Source organism: Aulostomus chinensis, chromosome 17, assembly GCF_037954235.1.
Source record: "Aulostomus chinensis isolate RoL2024-O1b breed Wild chromosome 17, RoL_Achi_v1.0, whole genome shotgun sequence".
Lineage (NCBI taxonomy): Eukaryota > Metazoa > Chordata > Actinopteri > Syngnathiformes > Aulostomidae > Aulostomus > Aulostomus chinensis.
In genome coordinates, this window is record NC_141336.1 from 16016177 (window position 1) to 16037512 (window position 21336).

Genomic DNA, 21336 nt, shown 5'->3' on the forward strand with positions numbered 1-21336 from the left:
CTGACAGGAAGGAGTCAGAGATGTCAGAGCCATCTGTCATCTTCCATGTTTGTAAGATCAACGCAAAGAAGGAAGTGGCTCAAGACTGGTCATCTTTCTTTCCCTTATAAGAGATACGGCGACCAGTCACAAGTGAGAGAAAAATGGAGCAACGCCAAACTCAGCTGTACACAGATGCCATCTCTTGTACCATCTGTCGGGGAATATTCAAGAACCCGGTGACTATTCCCTGCGGACATAGCTTCTGTCTGAGCTGTTTGGAAAACTCCTGGAAACAGGGACTTTCTGTCAGCTGTCCCCAATGCTGGCATTCCTTCAGATCAAGGCCTGTCCTGGCTAAAAACACCATGTTAACAAATTTGGTGGAGCAGCTTCAGAGGTCTGGATTCCACAAGGCTCCTTCTGAACACAGCTACGCTGGACCACAAGATGTGGCGTGTGATGTGTGCACTGGGAGGAAGCTGAAAGCCTGCAAGTACTGCCTGTTTTGTCTCATCGCCTTCTGTGACAAACACCTGAAGCCTCATTTTCAAGTCCCCGCCTTTGAAAAGCACACGCTGGTTGATCCGTGTGAGAAGCACCATGAGAGGATGGGCTCACCGTCTGAAGACGGGCTCAAAATGGGCGAAAATCCTGACCGTCCAGGACATGACATCATGGTAGAAAGGAGGCAGAAAGAGCACAACCTGCTGAAGAAGCGACTCAAGGAGAGAAAGACGTACATCAAGAAGCTTCAGCATGAGGTGACGGCAATCAACCTGTCTGCTGATCAGGCAGTGGAGAAAAGTGAGAAGAACTTCACTGACTTGATCCACGCCATCAAGAGGAGACGCGCTGATGTGAAGCAGCGAATTAAGGCCAAGCAGTACGCTGAACTGAGGCGGATCAGAGAGGTCCGCAAAAAGGTCAGGAAGGAAATTCTTGAGCTGACAAATGATGAGAGGATGAAGCAGCAAGGACCAACTGGACCTCACATCCAAAACACTCCTCTTCATTACTTTGATGATGTGAAAGCAGCTGCGTCAAACACCCTCAGTTCAGTGGAGAACGTTCTGATGGACTGGGGGTTTCACATCACGCAGACGCTGTCTCAAGCAGAGTTTTTGCTGTCGCAGCCACGGACCAGAGAGGAATTCCTCCAATACTCTTGTCCCATTACGCTGGATCCCAACACAGCCCACGCACAGCTGTTCCTTTCTGAGGGGAACAGAGCAGCAAAATTCATGGCAGAGGAACAACCTTATTCTCCCCACCCAGACAGATTCGGGCATCATCCTCAGGTCCTCAGCAGAGAGAGCATGACTGGCCGTTGTTACTGGGAGGTGGAGTGGACGGGCGCTGCAGGGACTACGGCAGTGTCATACAAGGACATCGGCAGAGCAGAGAAAGGCCTGGATTGTGGATTGGGACAAAATGGCATATCTTGGGCTCTGACGTGTGACAACCAAAGTTTTAAGGTGATGTATAACAACTACATCATGTCGATGGCCACAGGTCCTGTGTCACACAGGATAGGAGTGTACCTGGATCAGTACGCAGGAGAGCTGGCCTTCTTCAACATCAGGGACAATCAACAGATGGATCTACTCTACAGGACTGAGGCCAACTTCACTCAGCCTCTCCATGCTGGATTCCATTTCAGGAACGTTGGAGACACGGTTGAGTTGATCAACCCCAAGACTCAGTAAGCAGTTATCGAAGCTGAGAGGAGGGGATTTTCATCAACGCTTGGAGGTCAAAGCCTTTTTTTTATATTATAAACGAAGCTTGGAAAGACTCAACAGTGCAGCAAACATCCCTCAATCCATTCATCGTCTCCGGCTTATCCTGTCAAGGGTTGGGGGGGCAGCCTTCGGGCGAGAGGCGGGGTTCACCCTGGACGGGTCACCAGTCCATCACAGCCACGTCAGTTTAGAGTGTCAATCAGCCTCGTCCCCTCTTGATGTCTTTGGACTGTGGGAGGAAGCTGGAGTACCAGAGAGAACCCACGCAGACACAAGGAGAACATGGAGACTCCCCACAGAAAGATCCCGTGCTGGAACCAGGACTTGAACCCAGAACCTTCCTTTTTGGGGGGCAACAGTGCTGACCACTGCACCACCGTCCCACCAGACAGAGAACTTCTTACTGTGAAATTATAAAACAACAAATACAGATTTTTTTTTTTACAAGATTAAAATATTTGAAATCTGAAGAATGTGACCCATTTTCATTCATTTCTGTTTTATCAGCAGCTAAGCTGTTTTTTGTTAACATTCATTTGCAATACGTTTTTCTATGTTTTAAATGTCAATGATTCTGTAACTGTTCTATCACTATTAAAATATAACAAAAACAACAATAAATGCAGTATATTTTTCCAAGCTATAAATATATGAAGTGTTCTGAAGAACGTGTCCCATTATCCCGGTGACTTTTGTCTTTCCTGTTACTTACATGTCAGTCCTTTTACTATCATTAATTTGATAAATATGAAAGAAATTACAATTAGAATGGCAACCCACTGGTATTACCATTCCAATTAACGTTGGATAACAGGATGAAAAAGACCTTTTACCCAATACCATTCTCATAAAAATACTAATATATATTAGTTAAAGTGTGGTCTACTTCTATAATTTATTTTTCCTAGTCGTCTAAAAGATAAAACTGAATGTTTAAAAATATATTAATGATCTGAAACAATCACAGTGAAAAGAGGGACTGATGTACTGCTCATAAATGTGTAAACTGTTACATGTGATTAATTCTAAATATATGGAACATTAACCTTTTTTTCCCTAACAGGATTGATGGATAAGTCATATAATGAAGTAAGAAATGTGTCAAAAAATGTATAAAATAAATAAGATGGCACCATGTAATTTATTGACACTTCAGTATGTCGTCTTTCTGTAGGTATTTTAAAAATGGTGGAAAAGATTATTTTAAAATTTTAAATTGTCAAAACTGAAATGGTACCGATTTGGTGGATATAGGTGTAGGTGTGTGTGTGTGTGTGTGTGTGTGTGTGTGTGTGTGTATATATATATATATATATATATATATATATATGAATTAAATTCTAATATTGTCTATGTGTCTGTGGTTGTGACGGTGAGTGGGTTCATGGACAGACTGATGGAAACCAATTGAGTCATGAATATTGAAGTCACCTACAATAATGACTTTATCTGATTTGAGAACTAAACTGAATATAAACTGAGAATTCAGATAAGAATTGAGAGTGAGGACCAGAAGGGCGGCACACAATGATAAATAAGAGTGGCTGTAGAGTTTTCCAGGCTGGATGAGACTGACTGAGAATGAGGTTTCAAATGAACTGAAACTTATTTTTGGTTTGGGATTTTTTACTAAACTTCTGCCAAAATGGCTGCAACTCCTTGGCCAGAGCCTCGAGGAATATGAGTATTAATGTGACTGGGAGGAGTGGACTCAATTAGACTAACATACTCATCATCACACAGCTAGGTTTCAGTGAGGCAGAGCAGGTCAATACACCTGTCAGATATCAATTCATTCAAAAAGTCAGTTTTTGGCATCAAAGATCTGATATTTAATAGTCCACATCTAATTTTGATATTCTTTTGAGTTAATTTAGTGGTTGTGTTAACGTTGATTAGGTTTTTCTGATTGACTCCTCTACAAGTAGAATTGAAGTGAATTAACTGACGTGGTCGGGGGACAGACTCAGTCTCTATGGAGTTTTGGGTGGGTAACTGCCCAAATGGACACACAAAGAAGCATGTAAGACGGCAGCTCTGCTTCCTGGACTGAACTCTGGGTTGTCAGGGTTTTGGTTCTCATAAACTGGGCCATATTTCTAGAGATGAGTACAGCTCCGGCCAACGTGGGATGAATGCTGTCTCTCCTAATCAGACCAGGTCTCCCCCAGAAAGTTTTCCAATTATCTATGAAATCCACCTGGTTTGCTGGACATCACCTCGACAGCCAGCGGTTAAACAACGACATAAGGCTAAACATGCCGTCGCTGGTCCGGTTAGTCAGGGGTCCAGAGAACACTACAGAGTCAGACATTGTCTTCGTAAATGTACACACCAACTCAAAGTTCATTTTTGTGACCTCCGACTGGCTTAGTCGGTTTGTGGTTGGTCAGACAGTCACCCAGCCGCCCTGGTTTCCCAGCTGCTCGGAGGCTGCCGGGGGAACGCTAGTCAGGGCTAAGCTAAGGCAGTCCGCACCAGCTAAAGGGGGACTGGCTTGCTCTAGCAGCTAATTGTTTGGATCCATCGGTGCGGCGCTATCGCAGGTCCAATTCAACCTCGCCTTCAACGCTACAAACAAACCACATTTAACGCACTTATCAGTATTACTAAATGAGGCTGAGGAGTAACTGAACATGTGGCCCACTGAGCAGAAGAGAGGAGAGTGAGAGGGAGAAGCCATTGCTAGCTTAGAGTGGAGAGTTTACAAGAAAGAAACACTGTCACTATAAAACAGTCCTTAAACTTTGGCCAAATAAATCAAATAAATATGTGATTTTGGCAGGTAATTAGTCAACGAAAAAGTTATTAACAGGGATGATGGCACTTTTAGCTAGCACAACGAAACAAAGCACTATGTTCAGCACAGAAACAGGAAGTGGGCTCACACTCTTACCACAAAGCAGGTAGAGGAGGAGCCGATATTAATAAAATTATGTGACAAACAGTTTTCATTTAGTTTTTCCTTTATTCTTCACACAATTACAACAGATTAATTTGACACCACTGTAGCTTGCAAAACAATTCTGTTGATTGAGTTCTGTTTTCATGGGAAATGAAAGATGTTTGTTTGCTACACAAGCAGCACGGTGGTGCAGTGGTCAGCACTGTTGCCTCACAGCAAGAAGGTTCCGGGTTCGAGCCCCGGCTGGATCACAGGATCTTTCTGTGTGAGTCTCCATGTTCTCCTTGTGTCTGCGTGGGTTCTCTCTGGTACTCCAGCTTCCTCCCACAGTCCAAAGACATCAAGAGGGGACGAGGCTGATTTACACTCTAAACTGACGTGGCTGTGATGGACTGGTGACCCGTCCAGGGTGAACCCCGCCTCTCGCCCGAAGGCTGCCCCCCCAACCCTTGACAGGATAAGCCGGAGACGATGAATGGATTGAGGGATGTTTGCTGCACTGTTGAGTCTTTCCAAGCTTCGTTTATAATATAAAAAAAAAGGCTTTGACCTCCAAGCGTTGATGAAAATCCCCTCCTCTCAGCTTCGATAACTGTTTACTGAGTCTTGGGGTTGATCAACTCAACCGTGTCTCCAACGTTCCTGAAACGGAATCCAGCATGGAGAGGCTGAGTGAAGTTGGCCTCAGTCCTGTAGAGTAGATCCATCTGTTGATTGTCCCTGATGTTGAAGAAGGCCAGCTCTCCTGCGTACTGATCCAGGTACACTCCTATCCTGTGTGACACAGGACCTGTGGCCATCGACATGATGTAGTTGTTATACATCACCTTAAAACTTTGGTTGTCACACGTCAGAGCCCAAGATATGCCATTCTGTCCCAATCCACAATCAAGGCCTTTCTCTGCTCTGCCGATGTCCTTGTATGACACTGCCGTAGTCCCTGCAGCGCCCGTCCACTCCACCTCCCAGTAACAACGGCCAGTCATGCTCTCTCTGCTGAGGACCTGAGGATGATGCCCGAATCTGTCTGGGTGGGGAGAATAAGGTTGTTCCTCTGCCATGAATTTTGCTGCTCTGTTCCTCTCAGAAAGGAACAGCTGTGCGTGGGCTGTGTTGGGATCCAGCGTAATGGGACAAGAGTATTGGAGGAATTCCTCTCTGGTCCGTGGCTGCGACAGCAAAAACTCTGTTTGAGACAACGTCTGCGTGACGTGAAACCCCCAGTCCATCAGAACGTTCTCCACTGAACTGAGGGTGTTTGACGCAGCTGCTTTCACATCATCAAAGTAGTGAGGAGGAGTGTTTTGGATGTGAGGTCCAGTTGGTCCTTGCTGCTTCATCCTCTCATCATTTGTCAGCTCAAGAATTTCCTTCCTGACCTTTTTGCGGACCTCTCTGATCCGCCTCAGTTCAGCGTACTGCTTGGCCTTAATTCGCTGCTTCACATCAGCGCGTCTCCTCTTGATGGCGTGGATCAAGTCAGTGAAATTCTTCTCACTTTTCTCCACTGCCTGATCAGCAGACAGGTTGATTGCCGTCACCTCATGCTGAAGCTTCTTGATGTACGTCTTTCTCTCCTTGAGTCGCTTCTTCAGCAGGTTGTGCTCTTTCTGCCTCCTTTCTACCATGATGTCATGTCCTGGACGGTCAGGATTTTCGCCCATTTTGAGCCCGTCTTCAGACGGTGAGCCCGTCCTCTCATGGTGCTTCTCACACGGATCAACCAGCGTGTGCTTTTCAAAGGCGGGGACTTGAAAATGAGGCTTCAGGTGTTTGTCACAGAAGGCGATGAGACAAAACAGGCAGTACTTGCAGGCTTTCAGCTTCCTCCCAGTGCACACATCACACGCCACATCTTGTGGTCCAGCGTAGCTGTGTTCAGAAGGAGCCTTGTGGAATCCAGACCTCTGAAGCTGCTCCACCAAATTTGTTAACATGGTGTTTTTAGCCAGGACAGGCCTTGATCTGAAGGAATGCCAGCATTGGGGACAGCAGACAGAAAGTCCCTGTTTCCAGGAGTTTTCCAAACAGCTCAGACAGAAGCTGTGTCCGCAGGGAATAGTCACCGGGTTCTTGAATATTCCCCGACAGATGGTACAAGAGATGGCATCTGTGTACAGCTGAGTTTGGCGTTGCTCCATTTTTCTCTCACTTGTGACTGGTCACCGTATCTCTTATAAGGGAAAGAAAGATGACCAGTCTTGAGCCACTTCCTTCTTTGCGTTGATCTTTCAAACATGGAAGACGACAGATGGCTCTGACATCTCTGACTCCTTCCTGTCAGTGATGTCAGAATTCACTCTCACTGATCTGAGACTTGGATCAGGGCGCTATTACTCTGATCTCAGGCTTTGATCTAACAGTTTTGAACTTTGACTTTAGGAGGTATTCCTCTGATACCTGCAGAACCTGTCTATGCATTCATGTCATTCCAAATATCAATGTTAGTCTATCAATTTCATCAGGGTTTTTTCTTTGCCGTAAACTTCTGTTCTTTCTGCTGCCGTGTTGAGAAAAAGCTTCATTTCCACACAGAACCAACAAGTGGGTCAGAATGCGTGAGAAAGAACCAGTGCTTTTTATTTCCCCTTTCTTTCAGAGTGCAAGTTGTTTCACATAAAGAAGCACAGAGCATTAAAGCAGCATCAGATATTGCAGATCTATCTTTTATACAGACCTTTCATTCGCTAGTAAAACGGAAAAAATTAAATCAAATTTTTAATTTTTTTTTTTTAATGAACAGGAAAATATACATTTTAGGCCTTAAGATGAAGACAAAAATAAAGACTGTGCCATCTCCATGCAAGAAAAGTGGCTTGTAGCTCCTCATCAGCAGGTCCTTTCTGATCCAGACGCAGGTTTGTTTTGAGCTGAATGAAAAGTTGGACATATTAAACGTGCTGGACAAACAGGTTTTCACTTCAAGAGTGACTTCTGGGGTTCTTCAGTTTAGAGCCTCCAGCTCATTTCTGTCTATTGAAAGATGTAAAACAAAAACAAGAATATTTCAATGTTCCTGTCAGAATAGTTGTGACGAAATGTTTTCTGTGATATTAAATGTTAGAAAATATGTAGACACATTTATGTTTTCTTACATTCAGGTTTTTATTATCATGAAGTTTTAGCCTGATGTAGAATTGTATGATAGTGTTGTGACCTCTATACACACCACAGAAATGGTTGTGTAGTGACCCTTATAAGGAATAAGCGGAAGAATGGATGGGATGGATGGATGGATGGATGGATGGAAGTTCTTTGTCTCTCCTCCATTTCTTCCTCTCCCATTCAAGGTACTCTGCCCTTCACTCTGGATCTTGGTCTTGGTGAGCACAATAGCGCCTTTCCTTTTCTGCTGCACTTAATGGCATAACAATACAAACAGAATCTGTAAAAGTGTGTAGAAGCATAAATATTCATCAAAAACATGACATTATCTTAAGCCAGAGAGGAAGACAGCAGCCTTCGTCGTCTCTTCATACAGGAAATATTAGAAGCATATTGGAAAAGTTACTGAGGCTGTAGTTAATGCTTAACACCCATAGTGCTCAATATGGGTGTTAGCTCAATGCTACACACAACATGAGTTCCTTCCATTTTAAAAGTTATCTAAATACATGTTTAAAAACTGTGTGAGAGAGAAAAACCTAGTTAATGTCACTCCTGTTACTGTAGGATCGTAAACACTTTACTCTGGGAAAGTAACAGGAATGACAGGAACAGGATTGACGATTTCAAGCTAATTTGTACCTCGCTAGCTCATGTTCAATGTCACAAGAGCAGATGTCATACAGTTTGAAAAGATAATACTTGTAGATAGAATAATCATAATAATAATGATAATAATATTAGAATTTAATTCATACAGTGATGTTGTGAGGTACGCATCCTGCGTCCCTGACGCATTAAAATATGAAAGGACGCAGTAAATTCACTATCCGCGCGTCCCAGGGACACACCTCACTTTTCCCAAGAAAACCATACATTGTGAACAACAACTTGTGTTTAAAATCACAGTAAGTAGCAAAAGAAATCTTGCCGTCAGCGGACCTGACGAGCGCTGTCTCAACCCTTTGAGCATTAACTCAGCACAGACACAATCCCCTTGAGTACAGTATCACGACATGCTTGTTTAGCCGCTACAACAACAACTACCGCAGATTTCATTTCAGCAATTAAAGACACGAACTTCTTAGTCGTAAATAAATTCACGTTTCAACTGTTATATGCTGTGTTCACTCGATGGTTTAACGTCTAGGGGACGCGCTCTGATGAAATAGACAAAAAATATTCCGGTGGTGGCTGTGTGGTAATAAAATTTAAATGGCGAAAAAACCACTTTGAACATACCTACTCATGATAGCCATGCCTCACCATACCAACATTGAGAGAGTTTAACACTACAATTGAAGCGATAGAAGAATATAAGAAATAGAAAGACACATAATAGTACCTTCAGGCTCAGGCCCTAAATACATTTTTTAATTTGGGACCCATTGAATTTCCCAGGGACCCACTGGGTCATGGGGACTCACTCTATTGAAAACCTATCAACATCTCTGCATATATATATTCAATATAGTTCATATTATATATAGTCAATATATTTATATTCTCATTATATATATGAAATAATTTATAATTATATTATTTTTATTACTGATATTTTTGCTATTATCATTATATTATTGTTGCAATTGCTATATCATTATATTAATATATTATTACTATCATTAAAATTATGCTTGAAGGGTATACACTGCATTTGAGTATAATAATATTAATTACATAAATGTAATAATTATTAGTTGCAGAAATTAGACCCCTTCTCAAAAAAGCAACCCTGGATCCAGAGGTTTTGGCCAACTACAGAAAGTACTCAAATCTTCCTTTTCTCTCCAAAATTCTGGAGAAAGCAGTTGCTAAACAGCTGTGTGACTTCTCCACAGCAACAGCTTCTCAGAGGATTTCCAGTCAGGGTTCAGGGTTCATCATAGTACAGAAACAGCACTAGTCAGAGTTAGCAATGACCTCCTACTAGCATCAGATGAGGGACTGGTCTCTGTGCTGGTCTTATTAGATCTCAGTGCAGCTTTTGACACGATAGACCACCACATCCTTCTACCGAGACTGGAACATGTCATTGGCATGAAAGGAACTGCACTAAACTGGTTTAGGTCATATTCACTAGGTCGATCTCAGGTTGTACTAACTAATGATAACCCCTCTGAAACCACTGTAGTCAGTTATGGTGTTCCACAAGGGCCTGTGTTTGGACCAGTCCTCTACACCCAATACCTGCTTCCTCTAGTGTCAGGAAATTACTTCTATAAAATAAAGACTGTATTTTCACGATTAGTTCGTACCACAAAATTTCCCAACACACGAGACAAAATTCTCAGAGACGGAGATCTCAGTTCCAGTTTCACTTGCAGCAAGGAGTACAGGCAAAGTTCTACGTCTGCACTGAACAGTCTCAGTGTATATGTATGCAAAGTTCCCCCTCTTAGTAGCTTCCCATCACGCCATTGTTCTTTCTTCTCCTTTCAAAGACAGTTGTGGGGGGAGCGTAGTGTCGTTGACTCCTCACTGTCCAAAGCCTTTCCCAAACTCTTCTTATCTCAGGAGCGTAAGCCCAACCTGATACAACCTGCACAAACTTCATTTCTGTGGTGTGTATAGAGGTCACAACAATATCATACAATTCTACATCAGGCTAAAACTTCATGATAATAAAAACCTGAATGTAAGAAAGCATAAATGTGTCTACATATTTTCTAACATTTAATATCACAGAAAACATTTCGTCACAACTATTCTGACAGGAACATTGAAATATTCTTGTTTTTGTTTGTTTACATCTTTCAATAGACAGAAATGAGCTGGAGGCTCTAAAGTGAAGAACCCCAGAAGTCACTCTTGAAGTGAAAACCTGTTTGTCCAGCACGTTTAATATGTCCAACTTTTCATTCAGCTCAAAACAAACCTGCGTCTGGATCAGAAAGGACCTGCTGATGAGGAGCTACAAGCCACTTTTCTTGCATGGAGATGGCACCGTCTTTATTTTTGTCTTCATCTTAAGGCCTAAAATGTATATTTTCCTGTTCATTTAAAAAAAAAATTAAAAATTTGATTAGATTTTTCCGTCTGTACTTGCGAATGAAAGGTCTGTATAAAAGATAGATCTGAAATATCTGATGCTGCTTTAATGCTCTGTGCTTCTTTATGTGAAACAACTTGCACTCTGAAAGAAAGGTGAAATAAAAAGCACTGGTTCTTTCTCACGCATTCTGACCCACTTGTTGGTTCTGTGTGGAAATGAAGCTTTTTCTCAACACGGCAGCAGAAAGAACAGAAGTTTACGGCAAAGAAAAAACCCTGATGAAATTGATAGACTCACATTTATATTTGGAATGACAAAAATGCATAGACAGGTTCTGCAGGTATCAGAGGAATACCTCCTAAAGTCAAAGTTCAAAACTGTTAGATCAAAGCCTGAGATCAGAGTAATAGCGCCCTGATCCAAGTCTCAGATCAGTGAGAGTGAATTCTGACATCACTGACAGGAAGGAGTCAGAGATGTCAGAGCCATCTGTCGTCTTCCATGTTTGAAAGATCAACGCAAAGAAGGAAGTGGCTCAAGACTGGTCATCTTTCTTTCCCTTATAAGAGATACGGTGACCAGTCACAAGTGAGAGAAAAATGGAGCAACGCCAAACTCAGCTGTACACAGATGCCATCTCTTGTACCATCTGTCGGGGAATATTCAAGAACCCGGTGACTATTCCCTGCGGACATAGCTTCTGTCTGAGCTGTTTGGAAAACTCCTGGAAACAGGGACTTTCTGTCAGCTGTCCCCAATGCTGGCATTCCTTCAGATCAAGGCCTGTCCTGGCTAAAAACACCATGTTAACAAATTTGGTGGAGCAGCTTCAGAGGTCTGGATTCCACAAGGCTCCTTCTGAACACAGCTACGCTGGACCACAAGATGTGGCGTGTGATGTGTGCACTGGGAGGAAGCTGAAAGCCTGCAAGTACTGCCTGTTTTGTCTCATCGCCTTCTGTGACAAACACCTGAAGCCTCATTTTCAAGTCCCCGCCTTTGAAAAGCACACGCTGGTTGATCCGTGTGAGAAGCACCATGAGAGGACGGGCTCACCGTCTGAAGACGGGCTCAAAATGGGCGAAAATCCTGACCGTCCAGAACATGACATCATGGTAGAAAGGAGGCAGAAAGAGCACAACCTGCTGAAGAAGCGAATCAAGGAGAGAAAGACGTACATCAAGAAGCTCCAGCATGAGGTGACGGCAATCAACCTGTCTGCTGATCAGGCAGTGGAGAAAAGTGAGAAGAACTTCACTGACTTGATCCACGCCATCAAGAGGAGACGCGCTGATGTGAAGCAGCGAATTAAGGCCAAGCAGTACGCTGAACTGAGGCGGATCAGAGAGGTCCGCAAAAAGGTCAGGAAGGAAATTCTTGAGCTGACAAATGATGAGAGGATGAAGCAGCAAGGACCAACTGGACCTCACATCCAAAACACTCCTCTTCATTACTTTGATGATGTGAAAGCAGCTGCGTCAAACACCCTCAGTTCAGTGGAGAACGTTCTGATGGACTGGGGGTTTCACATCACGCAGACGCTGTCTCAAACAGAGTTTTTGCTGTCGCAGCCACGGACCAGAGAGGAATTCCTCCAATACTCTCGTCCCATTACGCTGGATCCCAACACAGCCCACGCACAGCTGTTCCTTTCTGAGGGGAACAGAGCAGCAAAATTCATGGCAGAGGAACAAGCTTATTCTCCCCACCCAGACAGATTCGGGCATCATCCTCAGGTCCTCAGCAGAGAGAGCATGACTGGCCGTTGTTACTGGGAGGTGGAGTGGACGGGCGCTGCAGGGACTACGGCAGTGTCATACAAGGACATCGGCAGAGCAGAGAAAGGCCTGGATTGTGGATTGGGACAAAATGGCATATCTTGGGCTCTGACGTGTGACAACCAAAGTTTTAAGGTGATGTATAACAACTACATCATGTCGATGGCCACAGGTCCTGTGTCACACAGGATAGGAGTGTACCTGGATCAGTACGCAGGAGAGCTGGCCTTCTTCAACATCAGGGACAATCAACAGATGGATCTACTCTACAGGACTGAGGCCAACTTCACTCAGCCTCTCCATGCTGGATTCCATTTCAGGAACATTGGAGACACGGTTGAGTTGATCAACCCCAAGACTCAGTAAGCAGTTATCGAAGCTGAGAGGAGGGGATTTTCATCAACGCTTGGAGGTCAAAGCCTTTTTTTTTTTTTTTTTTATAAACGAAGCTTGGAAAGACTCAACAGTGCAGCAAACATCCCTCAATCCATTCATCGTCTCCGGCTTATCCTGTCAAGGGTTGGGGGGGCAGCCTTCAGGCGAGAGGCGGGGTTCACCCTGGACGGGTCACCAGTCCATCACAGCCACATCAGTTTAGAGTGTCAATCAGCCTCGTCCCCTCTTGATGTCTTTGGACTGTGGGAGGAAGCTGCAGTACCAGAGAGAACCCACGCAGACACAAGGAGAACATGGAGACTCCCCACAGAAAGATCCTGTGATCCAGCCGGGGCTCGAACCCGGAACCTTCTTGCTGTGAGGCAACAGTGCTGACCACTGCACCACCGTGCTGCTCGTGTAGCAAACAAACATCTTTCATTTCCCATGAAAACAGAACTCAATCAACAGAATTGTTTTGCAAGCTACAGTGGTGTCAAATTAATCTGTTGTAATTGTGTGAAGAATAAAGGAAAAACTAAATGAAAACTGTTTGTCACATAATTTTATTAATATCGGCTCCTCCTCTACCTGCTTTGTGGTAAGAGTGTGAGCCCACTTCCTGTTTCTGTGCTGAACGTAGTGCTTTGCTTTGTTGTGCTAGCTAAAAGTGCCATCATCCCTGTTAATAACTTTTTTGTTGACTAAATTACCTGCCAAAACCACATATTTATTTGGCCAAAGTTTAAGGACTGTCTTATTGTGACAGTCGTTCTTGTAAACTCTCCACTCTAAGCTAGCAATGGCTTCTCCCTCTCACTCTCCTCTCTTCTGCTCAGTGGGCCACATGTTCAGTTACTCCTCAGCCTCATTTAGTAATACTGATAAGTGCGTTAAATGTGGTTTGTTTGTAGCGTTGAAGGCGAGGTTGAATTGGACCTGCAGCGGCTGTGTTGAGAAAAAGCTTCATTTCCACACAGAACCAACAAGTGGGTCAGAATGCGTGAGAAAGAACCAGTGCTTTTTATTTCCCCTTTCTTTCAGAGTGCAAGTTGTTTCACATAAAGAAGCACAGAGCATTAAAGCAGCATCAGATATTGCAGATATATCTTTTATACAGACCTTTCATTCGCTAGTACAGACGGAAAAATCTAATCAAATTTTTTAAAAAAATTAAACCAACAGGAAAATATACATTTTAGGCCTTAAGATGAAGACAAAAATAAAGACGGTGCCATCTCCATGCAAGAAAAGTGGCTTGTAGCTCCTCATCAGCAGGTCCTTTCTGATCCAGACGCAGGTTTGTTTTGAGCTGAATGAAAAGTTGGACATATTAAACGTGCTGGACAAACAGGTTTTCACTTCAAGAGTGACTTCTGGGGTTCTTCAGTTTAGAGCCTCCAGCTCATTTCTGTCTATTGAAAGAAGTAAACAAACAAAAAGAAGAATATTTCAATGTTCCTGTCAGAATAGTTGTGACGAATAGTTTCCTGATAGTAACAAATAAAAAAAAAAAAACATTTAAAAAATAATTTCATAAATGCGTACCAAAAAAAAAAAAAAAACCCAAAACAAAACCATTTGCAAATCTTAAGTCCAAGGTGTTTCATACCACAAGCCTAATTTGTTTCAAACATTCCACAACAGGTTGGGTAAAATGATGTAGAATTTTTATAATTTAGTTTACAGTAGAAAAAAAAGTGCCTTCTTGTAACCCTGTCAAACAGCAGCAATAAAATGCAAAAAAAAAAAAAAAAAAAGCAGCATCAAAGTTGCAGGAGCTGTAACCTCGTCTGCTTGTAGGTGATGATCATGAAGACACAGCGCCCCCTAGTGAGGAATGACAAGCCTCGGCATTTTTATTGTAAACCAAATGACAGGAAGGAGCTTTCAAATGTTTTTTTTTTAAAATCCAACTTTAAAAAAAAAAACGAGCCATTTTAATGGACACTGTAACAGAATTTGACATATGTAGAATATTCAAAATACAATATCTATTGTAACAAAGCTTTTGATTGCCAATATAAACATGGGTTTTGACCACAGGTGTGCTACTTATCCCATCATTAGGGGCTTCTTTGGACATAATAATGTCTAGACGCTGCAATGATTGTGTCAGTAAAACGTGATAGACGTCAAACCCACCATCACATTTGGGTCAAACGTGCCTTTATCTACAACTTTGATTCCATCGTATCTCATCCACTTGATTACATGCACAATTTTAAATGTAAATAAAACAAACCTTCGATGGAAATGCCAAAAATTGGTTAAGATTCTAGAATTATCCCAAAAAGGGACGTTTTTTTGAACAGCTGGTGCCCTCGTGGAGCGATGGAAACGCCTTTTGTGAACAAGAACAGACATGGTGAGCATTTACCTCACATTAAAAAAAAAAAAAAAAAGTTGCAAGAAAAAAAAAAGTACAATTCTTTTGGATGGAAGCCTCACTAAAAACAACATTCATAATATTTTACTATATTTCAGAAATGAAAGCAGACTAAGTGAGAGAGATGAGATAACTTCTAATTAAAACCCCAGACACCTTGTGTCCCACACAGTTGTAACTGTGAAAAAGAGAATATTTACATAAATGTACAGTATATGCAGAAGGCTTTCTTTGAATTTTTCACCATCACGATAAAATGCTGCATTCACATTATAATGAGGTAAACGTGACACTGTAGAGAAGATAAGCTGGATTGCAAGGTTGCAAAAAAAAAAAAAAAGGTTTAGGCTTGTCTTAAGAACAGTTTTAACTTGAATTCCAGGCACAATTCTTGACTTCACAAACTGAAGTCTTTTTCTCACTTTAAATCCATTTTGGGGAAATCAGTAACCGTTACTGTACATTAGAGCAACTCCTGTAACCATTTTATGTCAAGTTTCCCAGTGTTCAATTAAAAAAAAAAAAAAAAAAGTACAAAATCAAAAGACTAAAACCATATTTACAAGTGCAGATTTTATCCTAATATATATTACTTAAATACTCCGTGTAGTCACTTGGCTGGATCAATTTACCTTTTTCAATGCGGACACAGCTTAACAGACACCATTTCCCTCTATACGATAAATTTGAGGACAACTGCAGCGATACTTGCAGCTGCACAGAAACTCACATGCTGGTTGGCTGCGCCTGCGGCTGCAGAGGCTGCAGCGGGACAGCTGGAGGATCAGAGTCCTGAATGCTACACTCCTCCCCCTCTCGCATGTACATTAGGAATAGAGTCACCGTAGCAAAGGTGGTAGCATTCACTGGGAATGCACGGAGCAGGGTGGATGTGAGTCCTCGTGTGAACACCCTCCACCCCTCCTTCTTTAAGCTCTGCCTCACACAGTCCATGATTCCACTGTACTGGTTGACACCCCCCACCCCATCAGCCTGCAGACGTGACTTGATCACATCTACAGGGTAGGTGGAGATCCATGAAGCGATCCCAGACATCCCACCAGCAAACAAAAGCTTGGGGATCATGTAGGGGTCATCTGGCTCACAGCCCAGTGAGCGTGTCAACACATCATAGGCGAGAAAGTACACACCAAACCCTGGCGTCTCCCGGAGCAGGGTGGTCACCATGCCGCGGTTGATCCCTCTGATTCCCTCCTTCCTGTAGATTCTTACCAGACAATCCAGGGAGTTCTTGTACATCTTCCTCTTGGACTTCTTTTCCCCAGTCCCTTGCATCTGCATGCGGGTCTTAGCTAGCTCCATCGGGCAGCATATGACACACTGGATGGCTCCGGCAGAGGCTCCAGCTACGAACTGGTTGAGCGGCGTGTCACGGCCAAGTTTACGCATGGCATTGCCCTGGACGCCAAAAACTATGGCGTTGATGAAGGTCAGGCCCATCATTGGAGAGCCGATTCCTTTGTACAGACCAAGTGCCTACAGACACAAAGACAGGGAACTGGGCTTGTTGAGGGAACATTACTGAGACCCACTCATGCCACTTTTGAGGGTGTTGGGGGGGGGGGGGGCAATTCATGTAAGTATCACTTTTTTTTTGTAAGTATTAAGAAATGGATTTAGTTGTTCTTGAAATACGTTGTTTTCCACGTTGTAACAGTAATGAAAGCTTAACTTTGGAGTTACCCAAAGTAGCCCTACCCCACCAAAATTCCCTTTGCTAAGCTAACTAGCAGTGCCAATTTTTGTCAAAATTTGATGTGTTCTTTTACCAATGACTACTGCGCCAAAACTGTCTCACATAACTAGTGTGTGTGTGTGTGTGTGTGTGTGGGGGGGGGGATTTTTAATCCAAGTTCACTAAATGTAAGAAATACAATTTAATGCTTCCATGAAAAATATTCATAGAGACCAAGCAACTCCAAGCATAAATGGTGTGATGTCCTATGCTTAATATAGCCGCACATGAGTAAGGTCTGCCTCACAGACACTGGCTAAGTGACATACTAACACCACCCCCTTTCACCCTTAACGCCCCACATGCTCGCTCATGGCAGAGTTCAGAGAACCAGCTGTAACTGGAGACTTTAATTAGTGCGTTCAGCTCTATGGTTAGCACAGTATAGTTAGCAGCACAAAGTGGAGTTTCACATGTGACATTTTTGATGCAACGCAAGAATTATCTGATGTTCTGCTTCACTACAGAAGAAGAGCTTACCGACTCCTGCCGTACGATGGACTGGAAGCAGTGGAATGTCCCACGGTACAAAGGTTTGTCCACATTTTGAACTTGAAGCCGCACCTGCAGATGACAGCCCAAATATTTAAAACTGTGTGGCAAGAGATCACCACAACAACTGCAAACTACATACTGTAGTATGGGTTTAAAAAGGACAACAAGCAGGCAACAGGTCTTTGAAATGGGTTCTTTCGGGGTTAAAAATGATGCTTAGGGGTGGGTGCAACATGTGGGGAGAACAATTTAACCGAGAATGTTTAACAAAAACAAGATGTCTTCGGGTGTTTTATATTTCTGTAGCTTAAGACAGGATATTGGGTGAGATAAAGAAAGACCTTGACTATACTTACTAGGTCACAATTCCGTGGAGAGGTTGTTTATTTCTCTCTCTCATCTACAACACAGTGACACTGTTGCTGTTAAAGACAGCCTCCCCCAGCTCCCTCCTCCATCCCCACCCCCACCCAAAAAAAGCAAACACCAACTCATTGAGAAATGACATTGAAATCAAAATAGAAAAGAGCTACAACCAAACCATTCACCTGCCATCAACACCGCCGTAGTGATGACTGCTACCATGTCAAATACCTCTGTGTTGTACTGAAATCTGCCCTGCATTTTTATGAACAAAAGCAAGTGTTTTTATAACATGGAAAGGAAAGCAATATTTTAGCAATATTCGATTAAATTGGTGAAAACTGAGATGAATTCACATAAATCATATAATGCGATGTCATAAAATCATACATGTATGAAAGAAGTCCTGCAGTATTTACAAAAGAGCCAATGAAATGATGAGTATCAGCAAAACAGGGGAAACTGATAATTTCCCCAAAGAACCTACTAAAAAAAAATGATGCAGTTCTTCAAATGAGAAAGGACATGAGTGCACCTCAGTGTTCTAACCTTCAACATTCATGGATAAAAGCTAAGCATGCAAGCACAAGTAAGCTAGGGCTGGGCGATACGACCAAAATAACTTTTCAGTAGACAGTTCATGAGTTTAAATCCACTTAAGCCTATATGAATTTGGAGGGAAAAAAAAAACAAAAACTTTTTTTTTTTTTAAACTGAAGTGGCCCCCTGACACCTGCTACCTTGCTCAGGGCAAGAAAGTAAGTTGAACTGGACCTACAACAACAACAACAACAAACAATGGATCTTCCCAGCAGTTACGGTGTAACTTGCAAAGTAAACAGAGGCATGGGCTGCAATGAATATATGCAAAATAAACAAACCAGAATAGAGAAAACACTTGCAACTGTCATATGAAGAACCAGCCCTGTCTTCAGTCATTAAGTTTTCTTATTTCAGGCACGGTAACAGGAGGCACTTACTTCCTAAAAAAAAAAGCAAACACATCCTAATCAAGTGTATTTGATATATCGCCCAGCCCTGTTGCTCCAGCTCACTTTGTTAGTGGATAGTAAAAGTTGCTGAAGTTACCTGTTACCTTCACAAAATGCAAAGAATCATCGTCAAGGCGGATGTCAAATTAATGTGTTTGGAAAGATCTACCAGCATAAATCTGTAAAGTTCCCACAAATTTATTTATTCAAAATAAGAAAGAAATAGGGGGCTCGTCCATCTTGTTCATCTGACAGGTTCATTCGTACCGTCGGCTCACTGTGTACTTAAATCATTTGGATTCACATTGAAGCTGCCAACATTTTTTTAAACATTACAGCCAAGTCATGAAGCATGTCAATGCCTAGCGCGAGTAAATAGCGGTGAGGATAAAGGCAGCGCCCACCTTGACAGTGTCAAACGGATGTCCAACCAAAACACCAGCAGCACCTGAAAAACAAGGACGAGAATTTAAGTAATTTTTACAAAAGTAAAATTGGTTGCTTCCGTCAAGACTTGTTCCAGAATACACTCCTAAACCTAAAGTGGGAATATCTTATAGTTTCAATATTAATCCATTTGAATAAAGAATGGCAAATATAATTCAAATTCAGGTTGGACAGTGATTTAATGTTAAGTGGATCATCTTGCAACAGCAGTTGGTCCCTGCACTGTGCTCAGAGATGACATCCGCACCATGATCTGTCCTTGACCTATGCAAATAAAAGAAAAACCAATAGTATTTTCTAACCTTGTAATGGAGCCGAGGTAACTCGTCTCCATATGGAATTGACAGATTTTTTGTTTTTTGATATATTTTGATTGACAGTGCGCAGTAGTAGAGGAAAAAAAAAACAACCGTGTTCAGCCCAAACTGCAATATTGGAAATTTCAGTCAGTAGAAGTGAGAACTTTGCTCAACTCAGCAAAGAATATAAGTCATGGATTTGCACTCATGATAGAAATTTGGATTAAAAGAAGTCATGACATGCCATGTGATGACGACTGGGAAATTGAATTAGTCACTAATAATGAGGAAATCAGGGATGTGTAATGACATCAGCACATTTGCATCTTCAGATATAAGTCATTGTTTCATAAATTTTCATCTGTATCCTTGCTGATATCAGTATCTCTGATACAGACCTTAAATCACCCAGTGGCCTGTCATCTATCTCAGGTATCAAAGGTCCTTAATGTGCTTTAAATTTAGGAGGACCTGGCCTTGAGCAGAGACAAAACAGCTGACAAGGTTCCCAGGGTTTTGTGGCAAGGCTCGGTGTAACTTTTACAGTATAGAGCTTTTCCACTGCAGATGTTTTAACTTACAGATCAGGAAAAGCATGTTTAATAACTACAAAAAAAGACAATGCCACAATCCCATGTCAGGTACCACATGCCTGTACCTGCCATCTAGATGGAATGCTGTCACTGTTACCTTTACACCTGCGTTTTTTCCTTCTTTGACTCGTGAGAAGCGGCTGCAAAGATATTAACAAAGTTAACTTTGATAGCCTCTTCATCTGGAGGCTAACTTATTGAATAATTTATCCTGATTCAGCAAGTGTAAAAGTGTGCAAATCTGAGTCCAATGATAAAAAACACAAATCTGGAACGCCACTCCCCTGCGTGATAGCCTCAGCCAAGTTAACGTTATGGAATTTACCTTCCCTAATCATTACATCCGGGATTCTCTCAGTTTTACTCGAAACCTGCAAAAGCTTGCATTTAAAATTGAAACCCCCCTCCCCTCCCTCTCCCCTTTTTTCTGGTCTTGGCGTTTTTCAGACGTGGCACCTGGAAACAAACCAGAAAAAACAACACCGTGGACGACTAGAGCAGTCTACGCCTAGCTTGGCGGAGGGAATGTAAGCTGGCTAATGCTAAAGCTATTGCTAGCTTCAACTTGTCAACCAGGCTAAACGTGGCAAGCTAACAACCAACTTACCTCCCACACAGCCCGCGGCGAAGTCCAATGCCATTCCCACAAAAAAGTCTTAAGGTTTTAATTTGTCGGGCTAAGTCGATGGTTTAAAAACGGAAATCTCAAGCCCTATCTGGCTACTTTGATACGAATATTGTCCCTCTTTCCAAACTTGATTTGCTACAACCACCGGCTGGAGTGTAGCCAAGCTGGTTACTGTTAGCTACTTCTAAAATCCTCTTCTGCTGGTTTCAGATGTTGCTGATGTGGAAGATGTGGATGTCTTCGGATTGTCAATGCTCACATGGACGCAAAGCTTTGTACCCTGTTGAAGCAGTGGTAGGTTTATTTTGCCGCTGTGTCCACACTCCTGCAGGGTGACTTCTTTCTGACAAACCTTTCTATTTCTGTACTGCAAAAGTGGGCGGGGGTTCAAGGGAGAGAAGAGGTAGCGTGTGTGCCCTTTTTAAGAAAGTCCAATCATCTTTCTGGGAGGTAGACAACTCCCCTAGCGGGTAACAGCGGCCACTGCCACCC

The 21336-nt window shown here is 42.6% G+C and overlaps 4 protein-coding genes across 4 annotated transcripts; 2 read left to right on the plus strand and 2 right to left on the minus strand.

Moving 5' to 3' along the window:
- Positions 1-128: 128 nt before the first annotated feature.
- LOC147246483 (tripartite motif-containing protein 16-like) lies at positions 129-2478 on the plus strand. Its single transcript, XM_086182725.1, has one exon. It carries the CDS (start codon positions 144-146, stop codon positions 1686-1688), a length of 1545 nt encoding a protein of 514 aa, XP_086038851.1. The 5' UTR covers positions 129-143; the 3' UTR covers positions 1689-2478.
- A 2747-nt stretch (positions 2479-5225) lies between these two features.
- LOC147246484 (E3 ubiquitin/ISG15 ligase TRIM25-like) lies at positions 5226-6770 on the minus strand. Its single transcript, XM_086181955.1, has one exon. It carries the CDS (start codon positions 6768-6770, stop codon positions 5226-5228), a length of 1545 nt encoding a protein of 514 aa, XP_086038081.1.
- Positions 6771-11193: 4423 nt separating this feature from the next.
- LOC147246485 (E3 ubiquitin/ISG15 ligase TRIM25-like) lies at positions 11194-16510 on the plus strand. The gene has a single exon (XM_086182910.1). The coding sequence runs from the start codon at positions 11329-11331 to the stop codon at positions 12871-12873; it is 1545 nt and encodes a 514-aa protein (XP_086039036.1). The 5' UTR covers positions 11194-11328; the 3' UTR covers positions 12874-16510.
- On the minus strand, positions 13891-21281 carry LOC147246486 (mitochondrial basic amino acids transporter-like). The gene is made up of 4 exons (XM_086182911.1): positions 20824-21281; positions 19282-19325; positions 17508-17591; positions 13891-16768 (listed from the first exon to the last, which is right to left on the minus strand). Exons 1-4 carry the CDS (start codon positions 20855-20857, stop codon positions 15998-16000), a joined length of 933 nt encoding a protein of 310 aa, XP_086039037.1. The 5' UTR covers positions 20858-21281; the 3' UTR covers positions 13891-15997.
- Positions 21282-21336: the final 55 nt, after the last annotated feature.